The sequence below is a fragment of the Micropterus dolomieu genome, linkage group LG02 (assembly GCF_021292245.1).
Source record: "Micropterus dolomieu isolate WLL.071019.BEF.003 ecotype Adirondacks linkage group LG02, ASM2129224v1, whole genome shotgun sequence".
In the NCBI taxonomy this organism is placed as follows: Eukaryota; Metazoa; Chordata; class Actinopteri; order Centrarchiformes; family Centrarchidae; genus Micropterus; species Micropterus dolomieu.
Genome location: NC_060151.1, coordinates 24,443,922 through 24,460,248, shown reverse-complemented (window position 1 = coordinate 24,460,248; position 16,327 = coordinate 24,443,922). Strand labels below are relative to the sequence as shown.

At 41.0% G+C, this 16,327-nt stretch overlaps 1 protein-coding gene across 1 annotated transcript in view; it reads left to right on the top strand.

Annotated features, from left to right (window-relative positions):
• The first annotated feature begins 10,183 nt into the window (after positions 1 to 10,183).
• Positions 10,184 to 16,327, top strand: part of LOC123967314 (alpha-2,8-sialyltransferase 8F-like) — a 9,673-nt gene continuing 3,529 nt past the window's right edge. Inside the window, exons 1-7 of the mRNA XM_046043381.1 lie at positions 10,184 to 10,904; positions 12,596 to 12,670; positions 12,809 to 12,883; positions 14,287 to 14,431; positions 15,544 to 15,656; positions 15,752 to 15,844; positions 15,929 to 16,322. Of these exons, the coding sequence (XP_045899337.1) occupies positions 10,807 to 10,904; positions 12,596 to 12,670; positions 12,809 to 12,883; positions 14,287 to 14,431; positions 15,544 to 15,656; positions 15,752 to 15,844; positions 15,929 to 16,322 (993 nt within the window). The 5' untranslated portion in view covers positions 10,184 to 10,806. The remainder of the gene's footprint in view (positions 10,905 to 12,595; positions 12,671 to 12,808; positions 12,884 to 14,286; positions 14,432 to 15,543; positions 15,657 to 15,751; positions 15,845 to 15,928; positions 16,323 to 16,327) is intronic.

Sequence of the window (16,327 nt, the reverse complement as noted above, 5' to 3'; positions counted from 1 at the left end):
GCTTTTCCGCATTTGCAGGAGTGAGTGTGGGACGGAGTTTGGCCATGTTCCTGAGTTGGAAGAAGGAGGTCTTGCAGAGATGTGTGAGCCTCAAAGGTCAGATGAGAGTCCATTTTAACACCCAGGTTAGTGGCTAATGTTGAAAGTGGAATATTTTGGCCAGAGAAGGTGATGCTGGTAATGTCAGATGACCAAACCTGGTGTGGATTGCCGACTAAGATGGCTTCAGTCTTGGAGCTGTTTAGCTGCAGAAAGTTTTGCTTCATCCACGCATTTACCTCGACCAGGCAGGTGGTCAGAGTGGATGATGGCAGGGCAGCAGAGGGGGTTGAGTTTGTCCTGAGGTAGAGTTGAGTGTCATCAGCATAGCAGTGGAATGAAATTCCATGCCAGCTGATGACATGGCCAAGGGGGAGCATGTAGAGAATAAACAGGGTGGGGCTGAGCACTGAATCCAACTGGATTTCCGGCCATGAATTCAATATTCTGCTCTCTGAGGAATTAAAATCCCAGAGCCCAGTTTTAACAGATGAAACAGACAAGTCCCCTTACTAAAATGGTTAATCTGTTAAGGATTTGGAGATACAGTATACCAGACACAAGGTTTGTTGCCACAGGTTGCCATCTACTGGTTGTAGCTTGAATGAGAAAACCAAACGGCCGAAGGTTAACATTTTAGCCAAAGATATCCTGAGTATTCTACATTAGTCCTTAAAAATGTTATTTATAAATTTTCAAAACCTGTGATATTGTAGGAAGTTAAATAAGGGTCATATGAGTTCATTCAAGTATTGGCAATGGTGTTTCTAAGTGTTGATCCCATAGTTGTCATGATAGAGTGTTAGCTCTGCTCTGACCTGCAATTGTAATAAATAATGATGAAAATGGTTTTCCTGTTTATCTAAGCTAAATTTGCTAAATTTGCAAGTTATCGACACATGTAATGCAGCTTAGTATCACTGTCTACCACAGTTTCTGAAATCTCTGAGAGGAAGCTACAGGAAATGACTTTTCACCACATGTGTTCCTTTGCAGGTCCTTATGCAAACCCTGAAAAAAGCCTGAAAAAATGTTTGTTGTTTCTGTTTATTACCACTGCATTCAGGCTATTACTGATTGATTTGTAATTTGTTGTAATGGAGGGTCGCTTATGTCCATTACAGCCATGTTGCTATGGTTTTGGGTTTTAGTTTAACTATTTCTTTTTGAGAATCTTTCCTCTTGTGTCTTCATACCTTCCACCTTCACAGGAGGCAGATAATTTCTGGGTCCACAGCTGGAGAAAGCCTTCAGAGCTCATTATTAGATCTTCTGGAAGCAGAAGCTTTTCAGTCAAGTCTTCTTAGATGGGCTACGGAGAGAGAGATGCTGTATATACACAAAACCGTTACATACAATCTTAGATTAAAGCAACATACAGCAGTGCTGGGTTGTAAACAGTCATTTTGAAGCATTTTGGACTTCAACCAACAATTATGTTCATCAAACTGTTAATTATTCTGTCTTAAAAATATCTGAAAATGGTAGTTATATAAAGTACAAGACAAGGTGACATCTGGTTTGTTAAACAACACCCAAAGATATTTTATATACTATGACTTTAAACAGAGAAATGCAGATTGCTGTTTAGGTGAAAATGGGTCCTTCTGTCTGCCTTGTGGTGATGTCACATAGACTCTTTAGGTGTACTTGGCACCCCCTGCAGCCCCTCACCGACTCAACCTCCATTTTCCCATGCGTTCAGACACAGAAATCAGAACAGTTTTGTCACTTCACACACTTTGACCATTTATTGTGAAGTATATAGACGTCCACTGCCCATTCTTAGTGTATGTGGACGAAGGAATTTCATTAAATTGCAGAAATTTGTCAACTTTGCGAGGACACCTCCATCTGCTGAATAACAGATTAATTAAAACTTTAAATTAGCTCCTAATTACACATCCATCACAGAGATGATAATTCCTGCATGATTCATCCATGCTGAGGAAAAGAGACTGAGGGCCTCCTGCAGGCACACAAGAGCTGCACATGCTGATAAATGTCCTGTGTTACAAACTTATGAATGTCATTTTGAAAAATGATTTCTTTGGCTTTAATGTGGTTAAATAGCAAATTGAGTCTTTCGAGGAAATTGGCATTGTCTGTAATAAGCTAAAGACTGACTGTTGTACGTGGGGGGCCGGCAGGATGGTCTGTGATGAGGGGAAACCAGATGAGAGGTCTGGATATTTGATTTAACAGGCCGCCGAAAAAGGAAGGCTTTTGTTGCTGTACCTTCTACTATGACACACTTATTCACTGCAGAGTGAGTTTTCTGCTCGTACTCTTACTTGTATATTCCTGTCAAATAAAAAGTCCATAATTCAGTTATATGCTCTACTACCAATTCAACTACCAAACAAATACATCCCTCCCTTCAGTTCCTTTAATAAGTAGTCATGCTTTTTCTACACCAAAGAAGACAGCTACCTCTACTTCCTTGCTTGTCTGGCTTTTCTGATGTCTGATTCTAAGCACAAGAATCCATTGTATTCTGATTCCTATGAACCCACTTTGGTGGGAAGAGCTTTACATTCTAGGTAATATGTTAGACTCCCTGTCACCATTTGTTCCATTTTACATTAATGGAAAGTTAAGGCAATAGGTCTGTAGCTAGAACAATCTGAAGGCATTATTATTGCTTGCTTCCACAGTGAAGGTTAAACAATCTTAACATCATGCCCAATGTATTATCTGTCATGTATGCCAATATATTATAACATACCCTATCCTTCCCAAGAGTGGTCTAGTGAGCACTAATAATTACTCTTCTTAGTTCAAACATATTGAAAGGTTAGCCTTACGAATCTCCCGACATCCCCCTTTTCTCTAGTATTTTGGGATTCTCCATTAAGATTCTGTCTCGACACTGCCTCGCCTCCTCTATTATGTAAACTAAGAGCTTTTTTAAATGATTGTGCCAGGACCCTTTTATATTGGATCAACGCATCCTATGAATGAAGTGTTTTGAGTTCCCTAATGCTTCCTGGCTCTTATGGCTTTACTACAGTTGTTATTCCACCATGAAAGATTCTTGGTCCCTCTAGCTCCTGTACTCTTCAGGATTGTTTCCTCAACAGATTGAATTATCTCATTAACTAGTTTACTGTTAATATGTTTACATCCAACTGGTTCTCCTCCTTCCGAAGTCTCACATCTGTTTGCACTGATTACTTGGATGGCATCCCAGTTAGCATTTCCCGTTTTCCATCTGGGAATTTTCTTTTCCTTCATAATCATCATCATTATAACTTTCTAAGGGAACAGATATGCAAAAATCCACCAATCCAAAATATACACAATGTCAAAAATATGATCAAGGTTATTGATAAGGATCATAAGTACAGGTATGGTTCAAAATTATAATGCAGTAATGGCCCATTAGGCCTATGCCCCATAAATCAATATTGTAATGTTGTAATCCAGGGAGAGACAATAATCCAGAGCAAACGGAGCTGGAGCCACCTCATGACTGCTGTCCATCTCTCGACATGAGGTAGATGAGTTGTAAAGTTTGATTGCCAGGAAGAAAGGATTTCCTGTGGTGCCTCGTGGAGGTAACAAGCTTCTGCGTGACCAGGACATCGTGGAGATGGTAAGAGTCATTGTTCAGGATGCTCAGCATTTTACGCAGCTTCCTCCTCTCTGACACCACCACTAAAGAATCAAGCTCCTCCCGTAACTCAAAACCAGCCCTCTTGAAGAGCTTTTTGATTCTACTGCCCTTAATTGCCTGTCCACAAGGGAGCAGTCAACTACAAGCCAACAACAGCAGTGGAGTGCTGAGCATCTTCCTTCAACAGCCATGGAGAGAGAGAGATTACTTTTCATTACCCTTTCTTCAGTTTTTCAGAAACTGAAAAGAGCAATGTGTTTATTCTTTCTGTATGTTACACACATTCAACAGTAATCTACTCCTTTCAGGCTCTTAAGCACTGATTTGTAACAGGCCTATTTTTGAATTGAGGGTCTCTCATGTCCATTTCAAATTATGCATGTGCCACTTTAAGTGATTGTATGTGTTCCATATACCCCATCTATCTTAGTCTGGTTTAAAAGCTTGTGCACAGTGTTTGTGCGCTGATATAATTTGTTGATTATGTGGTTTGGTTGTGTGAGTGCTTATGAGACATGCAGTGTGGTAATAGTAACAGGCATGAGGACGCCAGGCCTCATGCTAAGCAGCAGTGGAATGCACTGCGATCAGCTGTTCCTTAACCACATGACCCCATTACTGCCCCCCCAGTCCCCCATCTTCCATCACACCTCCCTGTGGATTCATTCACCAGTCACAGCCATCACAAGTAAGGGTGGAAATGTGATGACAGTTTCAGGGTCCACAGCTGGAGAAAGCCTAATACTCAAAGTAATAAATAGATCTCCCGGAACCAGAAGCTATTAAGTCAAGTCTTATCAGATGGGTTAATGAGAGGAAAATGTTGTTAAAAATGCACAAAACTGTCTTAGATTTAAAGCCACATACAACAGTCATTGTTTGTAAGCAGTCATTTGAAGGATTTTTAGAGGACTGAAAATGCTGTTTCTCGGCCATCTCTTCTTCACAGTGCCTGGAGCATCTCCAAAGGTGCCGGTGTGTAGAACTTTCTCTGTCACTGCACCTGTGCACAAACATTAACGCCACCTGTCGCTGATCGGCAGGAACAGAAAAGGGTAGTTATCAGTTTTTTTCATCTATTAATAGTTCAGTTAAAAAAAATCAAATTTGTATCATTGTAACTACCTAAAGCACAAGATGACATGTTTGTTTTTCCGATCAAGAGTGACAATAAACAGAGAAATGCAGCAAAAACTCACATTTAAGAAGCTGGATCCAGAGGGATTTTGGATTTTCAGCAGATAAAGTTAGTTGGATAGTAATTTCAGCTATAGGTGAATGTATCCATATTTCACTTTTTTAAGGATTTGTGAAGGTCACATGATATAGATCACATGTTGTTTAGAAGGCCAAATTATGCAGTCCTATCTGCTGCTGTGTATAGAATGTGTAATAGGCCAGAAAATAGGGCATGTATGTTGCTTAATAGATGAACAGGTGAGATGAATTTACTTTGTTGTTATTGATTTGGGTTTTATGCCACTGTAATTCCTTATGGTTTTGCATTTTTGGTTCTTCCTCAGTAAGCCAGTTTGGTTGACCCCTCTTGTCTTTGTTCTTGTGTGATAAGGAATGATGAGGGAAGATGACAGTTTGGACAAAGGTTATATCTTTTCTAACACGTACTCATCTCAATGCATCATAACTGACACTTTCAGAAAGTGTGACCTGTCTTTTCTCATGTTATTTACATTCTTGATGCTTTGATTATTTTAGAAAAACAAATCCAGTCTTAAAGCGCACAAAGTTGCCTTATGAAAAACTATTTCCAAACCTTCAGTTCAGCTTTTCTTGCTCAGCCTCTCGCTAGCTCAAAATCATCAACACATGTACTTTGGATCCTCTTGCATCATCTGTTTTAACTAGTCATTTACACACAGTCAGACTCATACTGAGAGAGAAAAACAATTTGCTGGCTGTGCTGATTCATATCATCTGGAGGTACTGCGGATAACATGTATGTCTCACTTGAGTTCCCTGTGGTCTGCCTACGACAGGTCCCAGCACTTGGCGATTTTTTGCAGCTAGGTCACACAACATTGTTATCAAGTTTTACTTACAAGCAACAGGTCTCAGTCAGGCCACCCGTGGAAACAAATGTCTTTTTCTGTTCTGAGAGCTTAACCAAAAATGGAACGGAAAGATAGGGAGTTGAAAATCACAGGAAGTGTCAGTTCAGTCTCGTAGGTTGTTGTTTGCACCCTACCTAGGAGCCAGACAGGAAGCTCACATCGTTTGAAAATGTTGAACAGTATACACAAATCTTAGAGGTTGTGGTGGTGGTGATGGAGTAGTGGATGAGATGCCCGCGTTTGAGACCCGGGTTCAATTCCCCACTGTGACACATCCACCAATGTCCCTGAGCAAGACACTTAACCCCTAGTTGTTCTAGAGGTGTGCGACCTCTGACATATATAGCAATTGTAAGTCGCTTTGGATAAAAGCATCAGCTAAATGAGTAAATGTTGTGCTTATTAGGCGACAAAATAGAGGTGCCACAAATATCACAGCTGTGATAAAGGTGGGGACGGTAACGTTCACCTGAGTGATTCTCAGAAATATGTCCTATGTAAACATGTGTCCTATGAAAACATGTTGGCCAGAATCAATAATGAAGGTGAAAATTTTGAGAGGTCATGGGAACACTTCCTTACCTGCAGTATTACTTATGTATTGTGATTATTGAATTATTATTTTGGTGCAAAATATGTATCCTTACTTCTGGACATTGGACATATTCTTGCACAATAACAACGCTGTCTGTTCTGTGCATTTAATTCAAATAAAAACTTTAATTCCAAAAAAAAGATATTGAGCATAGATGAAAGCAAGCCTGCTTCACATCATTTCTCTTATGTTGTTTACCTTATGGATGATCCTATAACCTGTCTTACAGCAGAGGCAAAGCAGCAGCCTCATTACTGCACGGGGAGGACAGATATGTTGTTTGTGTGACGAATTTGACCATTCTCATTTTGCCCATGTGATGATGTCACATGGGCTCTGTGAGGAAGCACCCACTTCCTCACATTTGCTATGCCCTTGTTGTCTTAAAAAGACATGCTGTGAGCCATAACCTGTCAGTGTTCATTTGTGGAATCTATTTTATGCTGGCTCTTAAAGAGGAAGCATGTCTCAACTGTGGCCTCTTTTATGTGGTGTATGTGTATGTGTGTTCTCAGATTTGATTGGAAAGAAGATGATGGACAATTAGGATAAATACTGACTAATGTACAAATAATTTGCTCATTTTTAATGTACAATATTTATGGTAGCATAGTGCTGGCTGGCTAAATGTGTGAGTGGAATGGCAGAGAACAGACTGTTTTTTTATTTATATATTTTTTAAAGAGCAGCCAGCCCCAGAACTGTTTTGAGCTGTAAAGAATGTTTTTTTGTTGTTTCATGTTTTGTTTTGCTTTTTGGAGACTGAAAATAAATGTCTGCCTATTTTGCCAGCACGCCTCCCTGCCAGCATGATGTTTTGTCTTCCTCACATTTCACCATGCTACCCTGGACCTCACCTTACAATGGGCTCTTTAGACGAAGTACTTCGCTCCCCCCTGCAGCCTCTCAACCACTCCACCTCCATTAGTGCATGCCACTGTGAAAGTAAACTAGCATGAACTATCATTTATTCACTTTATATGTGCTTCTGCATACTTTAGTAACAGTTTTCATTTAAATAACTTGAGTCATTGCATGCTGTCAAGCTATGTAAAGCACATTTTTAGAAAACCGTATATCTCTGAGATAGCAGGAGGGGGCTTATGTGAAGTCACAGAGGTGTAGTGATTATATAACAAGGTAAGATAACATGTAGGAGGTGAAAATGATCAGGTACACATGTTCAAGGTTACAAGTCAGCATATGAATAGATGTTTTCAGCATGGCTTTTCGCAATTGGCTGAGGGTTTGTTTAACTTTGGGCAGAGAATCAATTTTAGTCCTTATTTGCTGGAATGCCATAAATGTGAACCTTCCAATTTCAGGGAGACACTTCCCTCTGTCATCTGTTTAAAGGCATAAGTCTCCTATACTGTACAATATATTTTACCTTAAACCTGTCAGTGTTTTGCGGACAATTTCGCCTAAAGAGCAAGAGCAGCTGGGGATGATCAGCTGGTAAAGTCACACATGCTGGTGGAAACAATAGAGAGGAGTTTGTTGTGTACAGCAGAACTGCTTGCAAGACTTTATTAACATTACTCCAACACAACAAACTCCTTACTCTTCCTGCAACAACTGTCACAAGATTTCATAGCGAGACTTCTGTTTCTTGATTAAAATAAAGGGTGTACATTATTTGTTATTTATGTATTGTTTTGCATTTTTTATTCATTCATCCATGCATTGGCGTCATTGGGCATCACCATTCAGCAGCCTGATTTTGTTGAATCTGGGAATATAAGACCCCAAAAAAGGCTAGCCTTTTGAAAAACAGCTTGGCATTGACCACAAACCATGTTCATGTGAGCAACCATATGTTGTGTATACACTACCATTGCTAGGGGAGCAATACCGGAGGCAAAGCAATCAGTCCGAACTGGAAATTGCAAAATTTAGCAGAAATTTGTCTACTTTGCGCTGGCATTTCCCTCTGCTGAATAACAGAGTAATCACATAAAGTTAGCTCATAATTACACAAGCATCCATCACTGAGATGATAATTCCTGCATGATTCATCCATGCTGAGGAAAAGAGACTGAGGGCCTCCTGCAGGAAGACAAGAGCTGCACAATGCTGATAAATCTCCCGTGCTACAAGATTATGAATGTCATCTTGAAAAATCACTTCTTTGGCTTTAATGAGGTTAAATAACAAATTGAGTCTCTCGATGAAATTGGCATTGTCTGTAATAAGCTAATGACTGACTGTTGTATGTGGGAGGCAGCAGATGGCCTGTGATGAGGGGAAACCAGATGAGAGGTCTGGATATTTGATTTAACAGGCCGCTGAAGAAGCAAAGTGTTTGTTGCTGTAACTCACTACAATTATTCTGGGACAGTGGCTTCCTTTTTCTTTCACACAGCCTTGTTATTGTCATGGTGTGTCCATGCAGGAGAAACCTATTTTTCCCCAACATTTCTCTCCACATTTTCATGATGCATGTATGTGTGATTTCTCCCAGAGGCCTGGCTTTCAGGGTAGGGTATATCCAGGAAATGGCAGTGCAAAAGGAAATAGTGATGTATCGTTTGTTTCCACTCCAGGTAGAGATTTTTTTAAGATGCATGGACTGAAGGGCTGAATTTGACATTAAACATTGAAATAATCCTTCGGAAAATATCCCAAACTGAGAAGGTAAAGTCATTTTGGACAGGGGTTTTGCATACTATGACACCGGTACCATTGTTAAGATATAGTACACATCCCTAATAAGAGGCTTAGCTGCTCACTTTAGTCACCAGATCTGCTCATAAGTCAAGGAACCATTGCATAAATGATAAGCAGGTTAAGTGTAGCTTTTACTTTCCCTAAACAACTCTCTGTCTCTGTTGGTACTATTAGCCTGATTTTATTAGTTGCACATCTTTGTTGATTATGCCCCCATCTTCTCTCTGGTCACAGCAAATCGGCCTCAAACAACCCCAAAAGGTTTCCTGCAAACCCTGATGTCTGCCAAAAAAAACCAACAACTTGTGTGTTGAGTGGTGAGGTTGCTGTGGCACAACTCGGCTTACTCAGCATGTAGTTACTGGGCATAATTGCTTTATTGCTAGGAGCTCAGCCTGGAATTTTCCACTGAAAACCCAAATAATCTTAAGGGATAAATGCGGGAGAACTGGGTGTGGCCATCTGTTTGTGAAATGTATCCCGCATCCGCAACATATTTCCTATAATCCCCTTTAGCTTTACACCCTTGATTTTATTCCCCTTCCATCCCACAGCTGGCAACGCAGGGCTCCCAAATGAAAGCCAAACGACAGATGAGTTATGGCTCTTCTGGGCAACAACTCCCCACCTCTCTGTGCGTTTTGTCTCTCTGTCTGGCTCCCTCTGACTTTCTGCTTCTCTCATTTATCCTGTTGATCCAGCCAGCAGTTCTGCCATGTTAGAGGAAGGTTCCCATCTCAGCCGAGTGGAGACTTCCCTTCCTCGGGCCCCAACCCCCAATCCCCAACTCCCTCCCGCCCCTCAAAATCAGAAACACTCACTTGTATTGTAAAGGGAGCCGACACAGCTGGCAAAGTGTGATGTTTAAATTGAAAGTGAAATAAAATGAGCGTTTGTGTTGGTAAGAGTTTGAGGGGTATTAGAAGTCACTCTGATTGGAAGGGAAGCCTCAGCCCCTCGCCTGCTCTGCCCCTCACTGGTTTTGAAAGTGTTTCCTCACACACACACACACACACACAAGTCAAGAGGCAACAAAAAAGACTGTGGGCTAATTCAGTCCTGGGCACTCATGTTACTGCCTTTTTGTGCAAAGGGGAGAGGGGCTTAAAGGGTGTGGGCGTGGATAGCTACAGGAAAGGAGGGGAAAAGCAAAGAGGGCAGGCTGGGGCTCAGGGATTGGGGCGGAGTAAAGAAAGGACTAGCTTTGAGACTGCGGTGGAAAGTAGGATTTAGAGTTTGCCTGCGTGAACACATGAGAAAAAGAGGAAAGAGAATGGGTGAATCAAAGAAACATGACAAGGATTAAAGTAGGACGTGGAGCAACAAACCATTGGGTTTGTCTCAGCTGTCCTGGGCACAAACGGGAAGAGAGGAAAGACAAGGTAGAGGTACACAGAGGACAGAGGGCTTGCCTGAACAAGAGGCATAAAAAGAAAGCATCTAACTGAGGAGGCGTTCTCTCATTCACCCAAAGAGGAAGGAGGGAGACCAACACCGAGTCAAATCAGACAGGAAGAGCACGCCAGTGCAGGAGAAAGGGGGGGTTAAGTTTAAAGAAAATACAAGAAAGAGAAGCGAAAGATTAACGGTGTGGAGAGAGAGGGAGAGCGAGTGTGTGTATGTGTATGTATGTGTGTGTGTGTGTGTGTGAGAGAGGCTCAGCCGGGGAGAACGAACCGAGGGGGGAATCTGTAAACAGAGGGAGCGTGACAGAGAGCAGATAACTGGTGAGTGTTGAGCAACGTGAAGCGGGACAGAGAGAGGCAGAAGGTGAGGGGGCTAGCGGGATTAGTTAGAAGGAGGGGAGAGGTATGAGGGGACTCTTGAAGTCACTCTTCTCTTTGGTGATCACTCTCCTCTGCGTGGGGAGCCTGCTGACCGCTGTCATCTGGCGCCTGCACGACGACAAGTAAGTGTGTAAGCACTTTTCTGGACCACCTATAGAAAACACGTGCGCGAGCGCACACACACACACACACCACTTGGGAAGGTCTACAAGAAGACAAAAGAGTGGTAGCTTTTAAGATGCTCCTATAGCAGTTGATGATAGTTTATGGGGGAAGATGCATTTTAAGTTTTGTTTCCCCCCTGCACACTTTGTCAGTCTTTGCCACTTAACTCTTATCAGCCGGCAGCCATGACTCTTCGCAGGATAAGCAGGGGGCCCAGTGTGCCAATAACTTTCTCAGTTCCGGTCTTGATATGTAATAGAAAAAGAATGTTGAACTTGATAAGAAACAAGAACTAAACTGATTATACCGATGTATCAAAATTTAATCTGTGCAGCTGTTCTTATCCAGTCAACTCCTTCCAATTTAAAGCTTTATGAGCGAAGTTGGAGTGCAAAAGAAAGGAGGTGGAGTTGACATTTTGTTTAATGACTCCCAATGCAAGAAGATGTGACTCTTCAGTTGAATTCCTCTTCATAAGCTATATTTCTAAATATCTACAGGCCAACTAAATGCTGTGCAAACTTTTTGGATGACTTTACTGAACTGCTGTCTATGGTCTGTCCTGACATTGACCGTGTAGTTTTTTGATGGAGATTTTAACATCCATGTTAACAACCCCCAGGACTGAGAGACTAAAGAACTGTGTTGTGTTCTTGGACTGACAGTGAGGAGCCCACACACAATAAGAGGCACACTCTGGGCATCTCCAAGAGTCTGAACATTTCTATCACGGGTTGACAGATGTTCTATTAGATCATTCCTGTGTTTTCTTTGAGCGTGCTATCTCTGTGCACATAAATATTCAGAGGTAGTCCTAAAGGACATATCCATGAAAACACCAGGGAAATATTTATTCAGGCTTATTTCTCCCCACCTGCCATATCTTGGGTCTCAGTTAAGAAGATTGTAGATAAACTCTTAAAAATCCATATGTTACTGATGCCACTGCACCCTCTTAAGGGAAGGTGGTACCTGATAAGATAAGTGAAAGTGAGAAATCCAAAGCAGTCCTTCTTCTTTGACACCTGTTGCTACGGTCAACAGGCTACCAAGCAATCATGTGTCAGTATCCTCTGTCTACCGGTGCCTGCAATTAAAATGCTTCCTTCTTCACTGACAAAATTCAGAAAATTATACAGTGTACAGCTACAGGGTATGTGTTGTCCCTGTGTCCACTTAAAATGAATTCTTTTTTAATTGTTGTTCATTGTGGAAGCTTATAAACAGGAAGAATCATATCTGCATAATAAATCAACGTCTCCTGCTGAAAAGTAGCTAAGTAGCAAAGGTCTCTCTCTTTCTCTGCCTTTGAGTTTGTACAGTGGTTGTTCATTGATGTTGTGTGAAGCGCACTCATTGAATGGGATATTCCTGAATGCATGCTTTGTTTGATCACTCTGTTTGCTTTAGTGTTTATTTGTGCATACAATCCCCATTCATGCATCAATGTTGAACTACATAGTTGATTGCGTAAAAGCATTCACTTCATTAGATGCTGACATAATAAAGATTACTTTATGCAATGAACATGAGCATGGAAACAAACGATACAGAACATTTAAGATGATTTTCTTCTATGTATACAACGTTTCTCTCTGGCTTCTGCATTTTACTCACATGTTCCATTTCTCTCTCATTCGCTCCACAGCAATGTGCTACCTCACAAACCACCTCCTCAAAAGAAAACTGCACCTCAGCCCTCTGACCTCTGCAAAGGCTGCAAGTGAGAGCAAACACATTCACTGCTTGTCCTTACGTGACCTTTTTGTTTACGCTTTCATCAGATCCAGTCATGACACCATTACAGGGATTACATACTTGACTGTGTATTTGGATATTTGTCCATGTGTGCGTGTCACAGGGAGATCATCGACAAAGTAAAAGAGCGTTACTCTCAAACCTGGAAGAAGCAGGAGGACAATTATAAAAAATTCAGGTAAAAAAGACAAAATCCTTGTCAAAGTTTTTGCCAGAATTACAAATAATTGTCTCTGCACTCTCAGATAGGATGTATTCCCATTGTCCATAGTTGCCGTGACAGAAATGTCCAAATAGACAAGTATTGTTCGTACGTTGTTACAGTCCGGGGATGTACAATGAGTATTAAAAGGTAGTTCAAATAGATTGTATGACAAGCAAAACTCAAGAGGGGTACATAAATCAACATACACTACTAAGTTGCAGCGGAGTCCATTTGCTTTCTGATCAGATTAAAAAGGGACCCCAAATCCTAAAGGTTCAATGTTTAAGATATGGCCAGAATTTTAATTAATTAATTTTTTTAAATGAACACTCATCATCGACATAATGTGAAGAAGTAACAGTTCTGATGTTATGTCACAGACATCTATATATTGTGATGCAGAGATATCTTCTAAAGTTATTAGCTAGTCCTGGTCAGTCTCGTAATACCACTTTGTACCTCAAAAGGCTTAAGTCCGATATTATAGCTCAGTGCTCAGTTTCACTTCTTACAGATTGCGCCTTTAACAAATTTACATTATGAGTCAGATGAGGAAAACCTATGTATGCCATGTCATTGAGACACTTCTTAAAACAAGGAGAGGAGGCAGATTTCCATTCTCGCAAAATAAACCTTTTTGTTATAATCATCAAAACAAAGCCTGCCTGCTCATCTTGTATATTAAACAAAGGAGCTGTATGCGACATCCAATGCCACTAAAGCACTAGAGCACCAGCATCTCAGACAAAAACAAATGCGCGCTACAGCCCACCAGACTCCATTGAGAAAAACAGACATTGTACCTCGCAGATCATCATAAACACACTTCAATCAAATGGGAAAGAAAGAACATACAACTGTTTATAACAAATTAGTGTTTCCATTGTACAGTAATCACCAACTAGCTAGTTGACCCTTAATTCTCTGAACTCTGCTGCCTGTCCTGACCCGGCAGCTATTAAACTGGCTGCGATGTAATTGTTGGGGACAAATGCACCCGTCAACGCAGCATACGTCCACAAAATGTCCAACATGACGACATTATAGAAAGGATCCCTGTAGAGAGCGACCTTTTTGTTAAACAGACGGATCCTTTTTGTTTATTATATATAATATAAAATCTTTGTTAGATATGTTAGATGATAAAAGAACCTGCTTTTATATTGCTCTCTTTCAAGCCAACATTTTCACAGCAATGGACTCACGTGCACGGCCAGACTGACTACCAAAACAAAGAACAGAGAAGCTCGGATGACAGCACACACATGCCGTTACTCCACTTCCCATCTTCAGGCTAGCAAATAGTTGTGTGATGCTTTATTAATGTTTATAATCTCATATAGAGAAACTTTAACAGAGTTCTTGGGGTTCCCCAGATCTCAGCTGAGCAGCAAGTGCAATGGTTTTGAAAAGGCAATCATTACCCAGGCCAACACTCCAGTGGGATCAAAGGTTGTGTACGACGGGGAAAAGAAAAGGACCCTCCAGGTGACCCCAGAGATTTTCAGCACCTTTGCAAAGGTATGATGTTTGTGAATATTATACTGGTTTCACTCCAGAAAAGAGTTTCAATCTTGACTTTGACCTCAGCTATGTACATGCCTCTATTTCACACATTAGGGAGAGCAAGCAGCAAAGCAGCATGAAAGCTCAATAAAACAAAAGTAAACAGTAAAAATTGTGACTACCATACACACAATACATAGTACAACAAAACAGTCTTGTGATAAAAGGAAATTAAGCTATTTGTTCAAAGCACTGGATACATTGAAATTTATACCAGATGCTGATGTTATTCCAATTTACCCTGAGGGGGACATAAATGTCTGTACCAAATGTCATGGTAATTTATCCAATTGTTGTTGAGACATTTCACTCAAAACCTCAAATGTCAACCTCATATTGGCGCCAGATAAAAGGTCAGGGGATCTCCGAAGTTGTAGTATTCAGCATATGGGAATCATGCATGTCTGTACAAAGTTTGTGCCAGTATATAAAGTACATGTTGAGATATTTCACAGAATAAGTTTAAACTTTGACCTGCTGGTGGCGCTAGATGAAAAGACAGGGCATCATTAAGATTCATCATCTGTGAACCATGAACAAATGGCCACAGCAATCTATTTAATGATTGTAAAGACATCTCAACTCTTTAAACATTAATCTGGTAAAGTAGAAGTGAGTCTTTTTTTTAAACATTCATCTCAGGAAGACCTCATCACACCCCTTACATTTCACAAGACACTTTCATGAGTGTTGTGCAAATTGTAACAGGAGGCGTTATTTTTGTTCTGTTATCTTTGAATGACCTGCAATAACTTTGGTCTAACTGTTGTTAAATGGTGTAATAACTGAGGCAAAATTATGTGCAATATAGTATACTGTACTGTAGCATTTTAAGGAACTTAGTATTTATTATGTAGCTTTTAAAAAAGAAATCATAACTGAGGGTGAATGAGTGTGTGCGCATGTATGTACAGTGTTTCTTTTATTTTAGGAGTTGCACAGCAAATCTCGTTGTATTATTGGTGCAATTTTTTGTGATTCTGCTTCTGAAATCTTATTTCAGGAATCTTTCAGGAGTGTGTTCGAATTAATTAATGTAATGCATTTTCTGTTTGTGTTGATTCCAGGAGCATCCTTTCCCAAATAAAACTTGGGATACGTGTGCTGTTGTCGGGAACGGAGGGATTCTGACTGACAGTGGCTGTGGGAAGATGATCGATTCAGCTCAATTTGTTATCAGGTGAGAAAGATGTCCAAAGTTAACCAACAGAATTAAACTCATCTCTGTTGAAATTCTATATAACGGTGTTTATCTCATCCTTGTTACATCTTCAGGTGCAACCTTCCTCCTTTGGAAAACGGCTATGAGAAACATGTGGGCATCAAGACTGACCTTGTGACAGCAAACCCAAGCATACTCCTAGAGAAGTGAGCAAGAGGATGAATATCACGGCAATGTCGCTTTAAAATGTTCCTTTGTCTTGTTGCTTCACATGTATTTTTTATTTTCAGGTATGGGGCACTAAATGGGCGTCGCCGTCCATTTGTGGAGAGTCTGCGTAGCTACGGCAACTCCCTGCTGCTCCTTCCCGCCTTCTCCTTCGGACACAACACACCTGTGTGCCTGCGGGCTGTCTACACCATTGAGGACTTTAAAAGCCCCACCCGGCCCATTTTCTTCAACCCCAGCTACATCCAGAGTCTGGCCCTCTTCTGGCGCTCCCAAGGTCTGCGAGCAGTGCGGCTCAGCACCGGCATAATCATGGCTAGCCTTGCGCTGGAACGCTGTGACAATGTGCATCTGTACGGGTTCTGGCCGTTCAGTAATCACCCACATGGACTCCATGCCCTGACTAACCACTACTACGATGACAGACAAGCTAAAACGAAATTCCACGCCATGCCGGCTGA